Source organism: Hypanus sabinus, chromosome 11 (genome assembly GCF_030144855.1).
Source record: "Hypanus sabinus isolate sHypSab1 chromosome 11, sHypSab1.hap1, whole genome shotgun sequence".
In the NCBI taxonomy this organism is placed as follows: Eukaryota; Metazoa; Chordata; class Chondrichthyes; order Myliobatiformes; family Dasyatidae; genus Hypanus; species Hypanus sabinus.
Genome location: NC_082716.1, coordinates 3,764,183 through 3,778,037, shown reverse-complemented (window position 1 = coordinate 3,778,037; position 13,855 = coordinate 3,764,183). Strand labels below are relative to the sequence as shown.

Genomic DNA, 13,855 nt, shown 5'->3' with positions numbered 1-13,855 from the left:
CAATACAATGCAAAACAAAACTCCAAAAGATAAAGAACACCATAATAAAAATATACAATAACTACAGGTATAAAATAGCTTATATACAATACATAGATTGATTGTATGTTTATAAACTGATGCTAGGCTGTACAAAAGGTGACAGATAGGAAATAATTAAGGTTGGGTAGGTTAGTGGGTGGAGGTATTCAGCCTTACTGCTTGGGGAAAGTAATTGTTTTTGAGTCTAATGATCCTGGTGTGGATGCTACGTAACCTCCTCCCTGATGGGAGTGGACCAACAGTCCATAAACAAGGTGCACGTGATCCTTCATGATGTTACGAGCCCTTTTCCGGCATTTTTCTCTTCACGTCCTTGATGACAGGTAAGCTGGTGCTGGTGATGCATTGGGCAGTTTTGACTAGAAGGGCCTTCCTGTCTGCCACAGTGCAGTTTCTGTCCCGTGTAGTGATGCAACATGTTAGGATGCTCTTTACTGCACATCTGTAGAATGATGTGAGTACAGATGTGCATAATACAGCTCTCTTCAGCATCCTCAGAAAGTAGAGACATTGGTGAGCTTTCCTAGCTTGTTTCCCTACTTCCAGAAAGCTGTGGGGTACTGTTGTGTTCTGTGACTCCATGTCTCTAGAAAGAAGCAACCAGTCTAATAGCTAGTCTGTACTGAAGTTCTGTGAGGTTCTGAAGGAATCTTAATTCAACCTTCTCTTGTTATTTTATCTCCATTTTGTCATAATGGAATTGGAACTGTTGCCAATTCTCCTTAAAACAGCAACCACAGCAATTTCACTGTAGCAATGCAAGTTATTTGACAATGCACATTTGCAAAATTTCCAAGTTTTCTGCATTTATTTGGGCTTTTATCACATTTCCGGAAATGCCCAAAGTATTTCATACAGAGTGAATTACTCGAGAAGTCTCTAATTAGTGGTATATAAAGCTATGATTACAGTCAATGGTAAATATCTGAAGCAGATAAGCAAATAACAGAAATATTTTAATGAGAAGCTAGGCTAAGTAGAAGGGCGGGGGGGGGGGGGGGGAGAGAATGAATAGAGAATATGCCGAAAGGGTGAGACTAAACAAAAGATTCAAGTATGACAGAAACATCGACCCAGACCACTTGGGCTGATTGGCTCATCATATCAAGTAATGGTTAAACAAGACTACATACAAGTTAGACATAGGAACAGAATAAGTCCATTCGGCCCATCAAGTCTGCTCCACTATTCCATCATGACTGATTGATTATCTCTCTCAAGCCCATTGCCCTGCCTTCTCCTTGTAACCTTTAATGCCCTCACTGATTAAGAATCTATCAACTTCTGCTTGAAATATACCCAATGATTTAGGTCATTGGATAAACAGTAATTTTTTATTGATTTAAAATAGAGGGCCAGATCAGAGAACACTGGAATAGCAAAGTCTAGCGGGTTTCAGCAAAAGGCCAACAAGGGCAAAATCAGAGGCACACAGTATTAGCAAGGAGATGGGGCTTCTCAAGCACCACAGAAGCAGTTTCTGCACACAGACTGCAGCAATCTAAAACATCAGTCTCTCAGGGGGCAGTGACAGATGGACATCTTTGTAGCAACATGCACGTTACACACATTACTAAAACCTTTCTAGGCTGTAGGGTTTCCAATAATTTATAGCCGATTTGAGGAAAAGAGGAATACCAGATAGAGTGGACGTGCAGAAGATGATTTCAATAATGGGAGAGTCCAGAACCAGAGGGAACAGGCTCAAAATAAAAGGACATCCCTTTAGAACAGAGATCAAATCAAATCAAATTCAAGTTTAATTATCATTCAACCATACATGAATACAGTCGAACGAAATAGTGTTCCTGTGGGGCCAAGGTGCAAAACATATGCAGCACATTCAAACTAGCGAGCATACATACAGTAATGCAAAAATAAATAAATAATTAACATTCATTTATACTGTATCAATGTGCAAGGAAATGGCTAAGGCAGGCCAGAGTGCGTATTTGATATTCCATGCCCTCCTTCCATCTCACCATACCCATTCTATCCATATAGAATCATCAATCTTATCGTGGTCAGGGTTGAATTTGAAAATGTCTTTTTCAGGTCAGTAAAATATTTGCTTATTGCATAAACACTTAAATGTCCATAGTCTTCACCTTGAAATTGAGCAGAAATTCACAGACTGCATGACAAATACCAATTCCTTCCTCTGTACTGGTTCCTCTTCCCAATTCATCAATGATTATCAAAGATTTATTGGTAACATTGTGCATTATGTATGTTATCTGTAAGAAAAGAAATGAATAGACAAGGAATCTTTAAATGATCACCAAATATAAAAATAAACAATTATTATTGCTTGACAGAATTCTAAGGTGTTTATATACGTAGACTCAAATTTTACAAACATCTCAGCAAGGTAACGTTGTAGCTCTATTAAACCCTGGTTGGACTATATTTGAAATACTGTGTTCAGTTCTGGTTGCCTCATTATAGGAAGGACATGGAAGCTTTAGAGAGGATGCAGAAGAAACTTATCAGGATGCTGCCTGGATTACAGGATAGGTTGAGCGAGATCGGGCTTTTCTCTCTGGAGTATAGGAGATTGAGGAGTGTCTTAATAGAGGTGTACAAGATGATAAAAGGAATAGACTGAGTTGACAGCCAGAGACATTCCCCCACCACCACCAAGGAAGAAATAACTAATATGAGAGGGCATATGTTTAATGTGTTTGAAGGAAAATACAGGGGTGGGGTGTCAGAGGTTGGTTTCTTACACAGAAATAGGTAGGTGCGTTGTTGTGTGAAATCAGGTTTGTGGCTTTGGTGAGTAGGGACAGAAGAGATGCACTATCTCTTCTGGTCAATTACTTATTTACAAAACAAGACAGACACTAAACAATCAGTGAACCCTTCAAGCTAATCTTGGCTACAAATATTTATCTATTGCAGTGGCAGAACAAAACAGATACTGAACATACACACAGTGGCAGGTACTTGCCTAAGGTGTGTGCCGGGCCCTCTTTACTACAGCACACCACTCTGTTTATTGTTTCCATGGCTCCTTCAATTGCCTGGTCCACAGCGATGCATAGACCGAAAAAGAGGCTGTGTGGTTACCATGCACTAGATTTAAACTCATGATGTCATTAGCTAAACTGCAGCTAGTGGGAGGGACTGCAGAGCTCCTTACACCAGCCAGTCCTCACCTCCTATGGGGGAAGTGGCTTTCAATTAAAGGGTAATTTAGATATTTACTGCAACATGTGTGGAATGTACTGCCAGGGGTGGCGGTAGAGGCAGATACATTAGAGACTCTCAGATAGGTACATGGATGAAAGAAAAAATGGAGGGCTATGTAAGAGGAAAGGGTTAAATTTTTCTCAAGAATAGGTTAAAAGGACGGTACATTATCATGGTCTGAAGTGTCTTTACTGTGCTGTAATGTTCTAAGTTTATGTTCTTATTGTAGGAATAAGAATGGAAGTTTATCAACAATCTTATTAACTTAATGAAGACCTTTGATAGAAAATAAATTAGCCATGTCCAAATGGCAAAGCAAACTTGATGAGCTGAACGGCCCAATTCTGTTCCCATTTTATGGTTTTATAGTTATGCTTCAATCAAACAATCTTTCTCCACTCTTTATCTCTTCTTATCATCAAAACCTTCTATTCTGTTTCCCACATATTTTTATCTCAAATTCCCTCCATCTGGATTAGTTCATGTTGAGAGGGAATCTTAATTTTCCCACATTCTATACCCATGGCATTTTACTCCAAATAAATCAAATAGATTAAATGAGCTTCTGTTTAGTGGAAGTAAAGATTCAAAGATCTGTATGGTTACAAGAAAGAAAATGTACATAATTCTATAAATTGTATTTCCTTCTAGGACAACTCAAAGCAGTATACAGTCTGTATAATATTTCTAAAGTCCAAGCACTATTTGTAAAAATGCAGCAGTTACTCAAAACAATGAGGTCCCAGATTATGATAGTGACCATGGTACTGGTTAAATATTATAATCATAGCATGGAAACTGGCCCTTCGGCTTAGTGAGTGCAGAGTTCAAAGTTCAGAGTACACTTTGTATTATCAAAGTATGTGTATCATCTACAAATTTGAGATTCATCTTCTTGCAGGCAGACAAGAAACAAACACAATAGAATCCATGACAGGGACTGTCAAACATCCAATGTACAAACAAGAACAAATCATGCAATAAAAAATAAACAAATAATAGACTGAACATGAAACCACTCCAGCCCCCAACCCAGTGCATAAACAATCCATTGCACAATTAGCACTAGTTCCACATTATTCTTCCCACATTCCCATCAATTCAGTAGATCCTATGCCTCGCCCACACAGTAGGGGTATTGCAAAATTGCCAGTTAATCTGTTCTCCGTGTAAAGCGGAAGGAAACCAGAGCACATAAGTTCGAGTTTATTGTCATTCAACCACACACATATATACAGCTAAACAACACAATACATATATCATATACAGCACAAATAATATTAACACAATAATCAAAATCTGAATTAATATCACCGGCATATGTCATGGAATTTAATTTTACTGCAACAGTACAATGAAATACATGATAAATAAATATAGAGGAAAAAATAGAATTAGTCAGTATATATGTCTAACAAGTAGTTAAGCTAAAATAAATAGTGCAAAGAAAAAGTAGTGAGTTAGTGTCCATGGGTTCAATGTCCATTTAGAAATCAGATGGCAGAGGGTAAGAAACAGTTCCTGTATCACTGAGTGTGTTCCTTCAGGCTTTTGTACCTCCTTCCCAACAGTAACAGGGAGACACAGGCATGTCCTGGATGGCGGACGTCCTTGATAATGGACACTGCCTTCCTAGGACATTGATCTTTGAAGATATTACGAAGGCTAGTATCCATGATGGAGCTGACTAAAGTTTCTGCAATATTAACAGATTTTACGTAATAACCAGCATGATTAACCTACTAACCAGTAAGACTTTGGATTGAGAGAGGAAACCGGAGCACCCAGAGCAAACACATGTGGTCACAGGGGTCACTGGCTATGTATGAGTGTTATGCTAACTACTATATTACCATATATAGTTTTTCACAAATTCTATTATATGTCTTTATTTTCCTGTAAATGCCTGCAACAACATAAGGTGTTCGTGGATTGAAAGTTCCACCATACCTCCAACGGAAAAGAACAGCTTCATAGCACCTGAAGGCAGAGGTCTAGGAGAAAACCTGCACCCTTTGACCGAAAGAGTAGTTGGTGGAAAGAGTGCAGTAGGCTCAGTGATCTATTAACATCCTTGGCATGCGGTTCACTACAATTGCAGTGACACACCTCTAACACTGTATCTGTCCTTCTACAGTACATCATGACTTTTAGCTTTGATTATAAAGTAAAATGCAAGCACAGTCAAAATGAATCTCAGGGTAGTATATGGTGACATATGCATACCTTAATAATACGTTTACTTAGAACTTTAGGCATTCTAACATTTCTACAATAAATGTTAAATGTCATCATCAAAATATTCTGGCATTCTATTAACTTTTTTAAAAACTGCACCTCTTTCATCTCTTTCATGAAAGTTGATGAGTTGGTTTCAATGTCATCATCTACACCTATCCTGGTAAAGATCTGGTCAGCTATTCGGAATGAAGCGTATTCAGCAGGAACAAAGGAACCTAGTGGAAAAGTAACAGGAATCTTTATCAACATATCAACTCCTCAGAACATAAACAAATAAATTTTTAAAGACAAAAGATAGTGCAGTGCAGGAAGAGGCCCTTCAACCTGCTATGTCTGTAGCAGAGTACAGAAAAGTAGAGCTGCTTGTGGACTCGTGTGAAAAGAACAACTCAAGTCTGATCATGGACAAGAGCAAAGAAGTGATTGTGGTTTTTAGGAAGGTTATGATGAACCATCCCCCTCTGCCGATACATGGCTCCTCCACAGAGACAGTTAAGTGCACCAAGCTCCTGGGAGTTCACATCACGGATAACCTGACCTGGTCCCTCGGTATCTCCTCCCTGAACAAGGCAGCACTGCAGCGCCTCCACTTCCTAAGGAGATGAGGCAAGTAAGGCTCATCCACCATTTCTTAACTGAACTTTACTGGAGCACCATTGAGAGCATCCTGACAATCTGGAGTTAGTGGGTGGAGGTGTTGATCAGCCTTACTGTTTGGGGGGCGGGGGGGGGGGGAGTAACTGTTTGAGTCTAATGGTCCTGATGTGAATGGCATGCAGCCTCCTCCCTGAAGGGAAAGTAAATCAATTAACATTGCATTTTGAACTTTAGATCAGTCCAGCATCTATTGAGAATGAATTATCAGACCATCATCAGGGTTATTCCAAGCCAACAATGGGGCAATGACTGTGTGCAATGTTGATATTAGCACTGAGAGAGAACATAGGCTGACACTGGAACTACACTGAAGAATCAGAGCACCACTGACTGACACATCTAGATAACACTGAAGTAGTGCACTCAGGGAGCATCACTCTGACATCAGAGCTGACCTGAGATAAAGTATAAAGGGAGCTCATACAGTCAAGAAAGTACCCTTGAATGACATCAGGTTAAGTGCATTTGTCAAATGGAAGGGCTTTGGCCATATGTTTCTTTCATTGTCACCCAGATTTTTAATCACTCAGTGAAACGGGTCCCCTCTTTATTTTTTCTCATCCCATCCAAAATTTATAGATTCAGTTAGGCATGTTTTCAAACCTCTCTGTTTGAAACTTATGTTAGTACAATCAATAATGTTTCAGATCAGACAATATCTTCCTAGATAACTTCTACATCTTTTGTTGTGCAGTCACATCCTTCCTATAGCATGGTGATCATAAGTGCCCCCAGTACTCCAGTTGTAGCCTCAATAAATATACCCAGAATCTTGAAAAATTAACCACTGTCATTCCCAGCCTAACATTACCCTAAGCACCATCAATGCCATGTGAACATTAACCTGACACCACTCCCATGCCACTCCACACTCGCAGAACACTCCTGTTGCACCTGTGTGGTATTCCAGTACCTACTATGCATCCTGCCAATTTCACTCCAGTTGTTTCCTACTCACCAATCTGGGCGATAATCTGGCAAAGAGCAATCTGTTTTAGGTAGGTAGATTTTCCGCTCATGTTTGGCCCTGTGATGATGATGAAGTTGTTTTCTTCAGAGATGTAGGTGTTATTTGCAACAGGTTTCTCCATTGATATCTTTTCAAGAATCGGATGACGTCCTTGCTTTATAGCCATAGTGTCAGTGAACTCTGGACGAACTGGCCAAAACAAACACCAATTAGTTAAAATCTGGCCAGATTCTTCCATTTCAATGTGCGTGTGCATGGTGCGTGTTCCATGACAACATCCTGAAACACAAAAGGATGCTGAAAACCTGAAATTAAAACGGAAAATGCTGGAACACTCAGCAACTCAGTTACCAGCCATGATGGTTTCCACAAAGAAAAGTGGAAAAGGTTTGATGAGAGGGCTGAAAACTGAGGAAAGTAGTCAGCAAAAGAAAGGATTAAATGGCAGTGTTAGGGAGTGTAGCCCAATCTTTGACAGTGCAAAAGGCAGGACTTACAACATAATGTGTATGAGTCAAAGTCAGAAAGGTCATGGCAAATTCATTATCAAAATATGTATATATTACCATACACTATACTATCTTAACATTTACTTTCTTGCAGGCATTTACAGGAAAAAGAAATACAATTTATGAAAAACTATACATAACAAAGACTAAAACTACCAATCTGTAAAAGATAACAAATTGTGCAAATTTAAACAAAATAATACTAAAAAGATGAATTTGTAGAATCCTTGCGAATAAGTCATAGATTGTAGAATCTGTTCAGACTTCAGGTGAGTAAAGTTATCCATGCCAGTTCAGGGAAATAAAACAAATAACCTAGAAGGGGATCTTTAATTTAACAAAAGGTTCAAAAAACTAGGTAATGATAGAGATCCAGAAGATTATAAGGCCAACTGGAAGGACTTTAAAAATGAAATCAGGAGAACCAGAGCGGGCCATGAGAAGGCCTTGGTGGACAGGATTAAGGAAAACCCCAAGGAATTCTACAAGTATATGAAGAGCGAGAGGATAAGACGTGAGAGGAAAAGACCAATCAAGTGTGACAGTGGAAAAGTGTGTATGGAACTGAAGAAGACAGCAGAGGTACTTAATAGAAATATAGAAACATAGAAAATAGGTGGAGTAGTCCATTCAGCCCTTCGAGCCTGTACCACCATTCAGTATGATCATGGCTGATCATCCAACTCAGAACCCTGTACCTGCTTTCTCTCCATATTCCCTGATCCCTTTAGCCACAAGGGCCATATCTAACTTCCTCTTAAATATAGCCAATGAACTGGCCCTAACTGTTTCCTGTGGCAGAGAATTCCACAGATGCACCACTCTCTGTGCGAAGAAGTTTTTCCTCTGTGGTGAACTATGTGCCTGTCTGGACACACCCCCTGCTGACTGCTCCTGTGGCTCCTCCCACAGGCCCCTGTATAAAGGCGATCTGAGGCCTGACGCTTGGCCTCAGTCTCCAGGACATGGTATGATGGACACTCACTCCTGGTTCCTTCTTCCAGTCAATGAAAGCCGATACCTCGCCTTACGTCTCAGTGTGAGTTATTGATGGTGCATCATCCTCATCTCGGTCTTAAAAGGCTTCCCCTTTATCCTTAAACTGTGACTCCTTGTTCTGGACTTCCCCAACATCGGAAACAATCTTCCTGCATCTAGTCTGTCCAATCCCTTTAGAATTTTATACGTTTCAATAAGATCCCCCCTCAATCTTCTAAATTCCAGTGAGTATAAGCCTAGTCAATCCCATCTTTCTTCATATGAAAGTCCTGCCATCCCAGGAATCAATCTGGTGAACCTTCTTTGTACTCCCTCTATGGAAAGAATGTCTTTCGTCAGATTAGGGGATCAAAACTGCACACAATACTCTAGGTGCGGTCTCACCAAGGCCTTGTAAAACTGCAGTAGAACCTTCCTGCTCCTGTACTCGAATCCTTTTGCTATGAATGCCAACATACCATTTGCTTTTTCACCGCCTGCTGTACCTGCATGCCCACCTTCAATGACTGGTGTACAATGACACCCAGGTCTCGTTGCACCTCCCCTTTTCCTAATCGGCCACCGTTCAGATAATAATCTGTTTTCCTGTTCTTGCAACCAAAGTGGATAACCTCACATTTATCCACATTAAATTGCATCTGCCATGAATGTGCCCACTCACCTAACCTATCCAAGTCACCCTGCATCCTCTTAGCATCCTCCTCACAGCTAACACTGCCGCCCAGCTTCATGTCAGCTGCAAAGTTGGAGATGCTGCATTTAATTCCCTCATCTAAATCATTAATATATATTGTAAACAACTGGGGTCCCAGCACTGAGCCTTGCGGTACCCCACTAGTCACTGCCTGCCATTCTGAAAAGGTCCCGTTTACTCCCACTTTTTGCTTCCTGTCTGCCAACCAATTCTCTATCCATATCAATACCATACCCCCAATACCGTGTGCTTTAAGTTTGCACACTAATCTCCTGTGTGGGACCTTGTCAAAAGCCTTTGCTTCAGTATTCACCATGGAAAAGGATTTTGGCGATTGTTGGGATGACTTGCAGTGGACTGAAAAGCTTGAGCATGTAGATATTAAGGAAGAGGATGGGCTGGAGCTTTTGCAAAGCATCAAGTTGGTTAAGTCACTGGGCCCAGATGGAATGTACCCCAGGCTACTGTGGGAAGTGAGGGAGGAGATTGTTGAGCCTCTGGCGATGATCTTTGCATCATCAATGAGGTTGGGAGAGGTTCTGGAGGATTGAAGGGTTGCAGATGTTGTTGCCATATTCAAGAAAGGGAGTAGAGATAGCCCAGGAAACTATAGACCATTGAATCTTACTGCAGTGGTTGCTAAGTTGATGGAGAAGATCCTGAGAGGCAGGATTTATGAACATTTGGATTGGCATAAAATGATTAGGAATAGTCAGCATGGCTTTGTCAAAGGCAGGTTGTGCCTTACGAGCCTGATTGAATTTTTTGAGGATGTGACTAAGCACAATAATGAGGGTAAAGCCATAGATGTACTGTATATGGATTTCAGCAAGGCATTTGATATGGTACCCCATGCAAGGTTTATTGAGAAAGTAAGGAGGCATGGGATCCAAGGGGACATTGCTTTGTGGATCCAGAACCGCATTGCCCACAGAAGGCAAAGAGTGGTTGTAGACCTGTCATATTCCACATGAAAACTAGTGATCAATGGTGCGTCTCAAGGATCTGTTCTGGGACCCCTACTTTTTGTGATTTTTATAAATAACCTGGATGAAGAAGTGGAGGGATGGGTTAGTAAATTTGCTGATAACACAAAAGTTGGGGGAGTTGTGGATAGCATGGAGAACTGTCAGAGGTTACAGTGGGACATCGATAGGATGCAAAACTGGGCTGAGAAGTGGCAGATGGAGTTCAATCCAGATGAGTGTTAGGTGGTTCACTTTGGTAGGTAAAATATGATGGCAAAATATAGCATTAACGGCAAGACTCTTGTCAGTGTGGAGGATCAGAGAGATCTTGGGGTCCGAGTCCATAGGACACTCAAAGCTGCTACACAGGTTGACCCTGTGGTTAAGAAGGCATATGGTGCATTGGCCTTCATCAATCACGGGATTGAGTTTAACAGCCGAGAGGTAATGTTGCAGCTATGTAGGACCCTGGTCAGACCCCACTTGGAGTACTGTGGTCAATTCTGGTTGCCTCATTACAGGAAGGATGTGGAAACCATAGTAAGGGTGCAGAGAAGATTTACAAGGATGTTGCCTGGATTGGGGAGCGTGCCTTATGAGAATAGATTGAGTGAACTCAGCTTTTTCTCTTTGGAGTGATGGAGGATGAGAGGTGACCTGATAGAGGAGTATAAGATAATGAGAGGGTTTGATCATGTGGATAGTCAGAGGCTTTTTCCCAGGGCTGAAATGGCTAGCACAAGAGGGCATAGTTTTAAAGTGCTTGGAAGGAGGCACAGAGGAGATGTCAGGGGTAAGTTTTTTTTTTACGCAGAGAGTGGTGATTCAGGAAATGGGCTGCTGGTGGCGGTGGTGGAGGCAGAAAAGATAGGGTCTTTTAAGAGACTCCTGGATGGATACGTGAAGCTTAGAAAAATAGAGGGTATGGGTAAGCCTAGGTAGTTCTAAAGTAAGCACAGGTTCGGCTAAGCTTTCTGGGCCGAAGGGCTTGTATTGTGCTGTAGATTTTCTATGTTCCTATATTTCTGCTTCATTCTTGTGTCTTAATTTGCTCTCATGAACATCAAATCCCATTTGTTATAAACAATATCTGCTGTTAAATCAGAAACAGACAACACATTGATACTGTCATGTAGTACAGAAAAGTTGTCATGGGAACACACATCAATTAGGGATATTTTTGAAAATTTTATTTATTTAATTTAGAGATACAGCACAGAAAGGCCTTTTCAGCCCCAAATGCTGCACCATCCAACAGCCTATCTAACACTACCCGAATTAAACAGCAAATTACAAAACCAATTAATCTACTAAACAGTACACCATTGGCATGTGGGAGAAAACCAGTATACCTGGGGGAAATCCATGCATTCACAGGGAGGACATACTGAGACTCCTTACAGACTGCATTGAAATTGAACTCCGAAGCCCTGAACTGTAATAATTTACTAAAATAGCTAACACTAACTGCTAGGTACTGTGGTGCCCATTAGCAAGAGGAATTGCTAGAGGATGAACAGGATTTCTGTCAGAAATGGGTAAAAACACTTTGGAAAATGTTAAAGATTCTTATTATAGGATATTCACATGCCAAAAATAGGTGCAATTTCTTTTCTTATCCAATTTGTAGGTGAATGAACTTCTGTCCAGTTGGGTGAAAAATAGGAATAAATTGCTGGAGAATGACATTTCCGAATAACACCTCTATAAAGAACATTAATACACTCCATATTAATTAGTGTAATGTGAGCTGACATTCAGATGCACATTCCCTAATGCAGCTCAGCACATTTGGCCCAGTTCACAAATGCTCTTTCTACATTAGCTATCTTTCCATTCCACTGTTTCCCAGTATTTATCCCACTTCTTTCTGAAAGCTCCTGATGTATCTGTTTCCATCACCCTTATAGACAGTTACTCCAGATGGTAGAAAGTTGAATAAAAAGCTAAATTATAAGGCCATAAGACACTGGAGTAGAATTAGACCATTTGGCCCATCAACTGCATTCCACCATGGCTGATTGATTATCCCTCTCAACCTCATTCTCTTACTTTCTCCCTGTAGCCTTTGACACCCTGACTCATCAAGAATCAATCAACCCGTTTTGAGATATATATATATATATATATATATATCCACACACACACACGGCTCTAGATTTCAAGCATCTGCAGAATCCTTTGTGTAGGAATAAACAGACCATTTTTGGGTTGGGGCTCTGTGATTAACAACGTGCTTCAGGAACTGTTGCTGCAGTTCTAGCTGCAGACAATCGGCATCTATGAGGGAACCAGTGTGAAGCAACAATCTGCTGTAGAAACACAGTGGGTTGCAGCAGGATGTGTGGGAGGAAAGGAATTGTCAATGTTCTGGGATAAAACCCGCAGCAGGAACCCAAAGAGTTGACAGATTTCCTCCCACGGATGCTACTCAACCCACCGAATTCCTAATGCATATTGTTTGTTGCTCCAGATTCCAGAACCTGCAGTCTCTTGTGTCTCTTCTGGATACCAGTGTGGGTTGTGAGGAGAATGCAAAGACTTAAGTGATACAGGCAAGCTAATGGGCAGATACAAGGCAGATAGACAATTACATGGAAATATGTGAACATCTAATTTGGTATAAAATACAAAAAAAAAATTGGAATATTTTACGGTAGCTAGAAACTAAAAGACTGTTGCAAGGAAAAATCTAGCCATTCTTGTATACAGTTCATGGAAAGTCAGCATACATATACAGCAAACAATCAGGAATACAAATGGTGGACATGATTAAAACATCTTGGTTTTAGTCACATCTTGAATAGGTTTTTAGTTTTGACTATGTATGTGACATGATAAGTGGCATCATCTTTCAGTTGCTTCCTAACAGCATCTTCGCCTTTGGCATGGTAGGTTTTATCTGGTGTACATTTCAAGAAAATGGCCTTGTCGAGGGAAGTGCCTTGTGAGGAAAGTGTGAGTCTTTGGCTCGAGAGATTCTGGCAGTTTTGGCAGTTGGACTGTGCAATCAAATCAATTAAGCTTTGAATAGATCAGAAATCAGCTGATTGGGCAATCGAGGTCAGGTGACCAAGCAGTTTGAAAAACTCAGACAAGTAAATAGAGGAGTAGCTCAAGCAGTGAGTGAGTGGGCCAGTAAAGGAGTGGAGCTTTGCAGCTTTGACTTGGGGAGCGGCCTTGTCGAAAGAAGTGCCTTGTGAGGAAAGTGCGAGTCTTTGGCTCGAGAGTCTTCGGCAAGGCTGAGGGAGGAGACTATGCTACAGTTGGATAGGGTGAGAGGTGATGAAGAGATGACAGGTAAACTGATTCAGTGTGATGCTTGCCTGATGTGGGAGGTCAGGGATACTGATGGTGCCTCCGGCTGCTACAACTGTGAAAAGTGTGTCCAGGTTCATCTCCTGAAGGACTGTGTTGGGGCAATGGAGAGGCAACTGGATGACCTCAGGTTCATTTGGGAAAACGAGAGTTTTCTGGACAGGACCTACAGTGAGATCATTACACCGAAGATACCAGAGGAGAGAACGGAGGCGTTGACGAGTAAGGGATGGATGCTTGAAGTACAGGAGACCCCGGGGGA

General features: G+C 41.0%; 1 protein-coding gene across 1 annotated transcript in view; it reads right to left on the bottom strand.

The window, feature by feature from the left end:
* The window catches only part of msh4 (mutS homolog 4), a 188,335-nt gene that overhangs the window by 15,906 nt on the left and 158,574 nt on the right, over positions 1-13,855 (bottom strand). The window contains exons 13-15 of the mRNA XM_059983705.1: positions 7,094-7,294; positions 5,575-5,693; positions 2,151-2,279 (exon numbers count right to left, since the gene is read on the bottom strand). Of these exons, the coding sequence (XP_059839688.1) occupies positions 2,151-2,279; positions 5,575-5,693; positions 7,094-7,294 (449 nt within the window). The remainder of the gene's footprint in view (positions 1-2,150; positions 2,280-5,574; positions 5,694-7,093; positions 7,295-13,855) is intronic.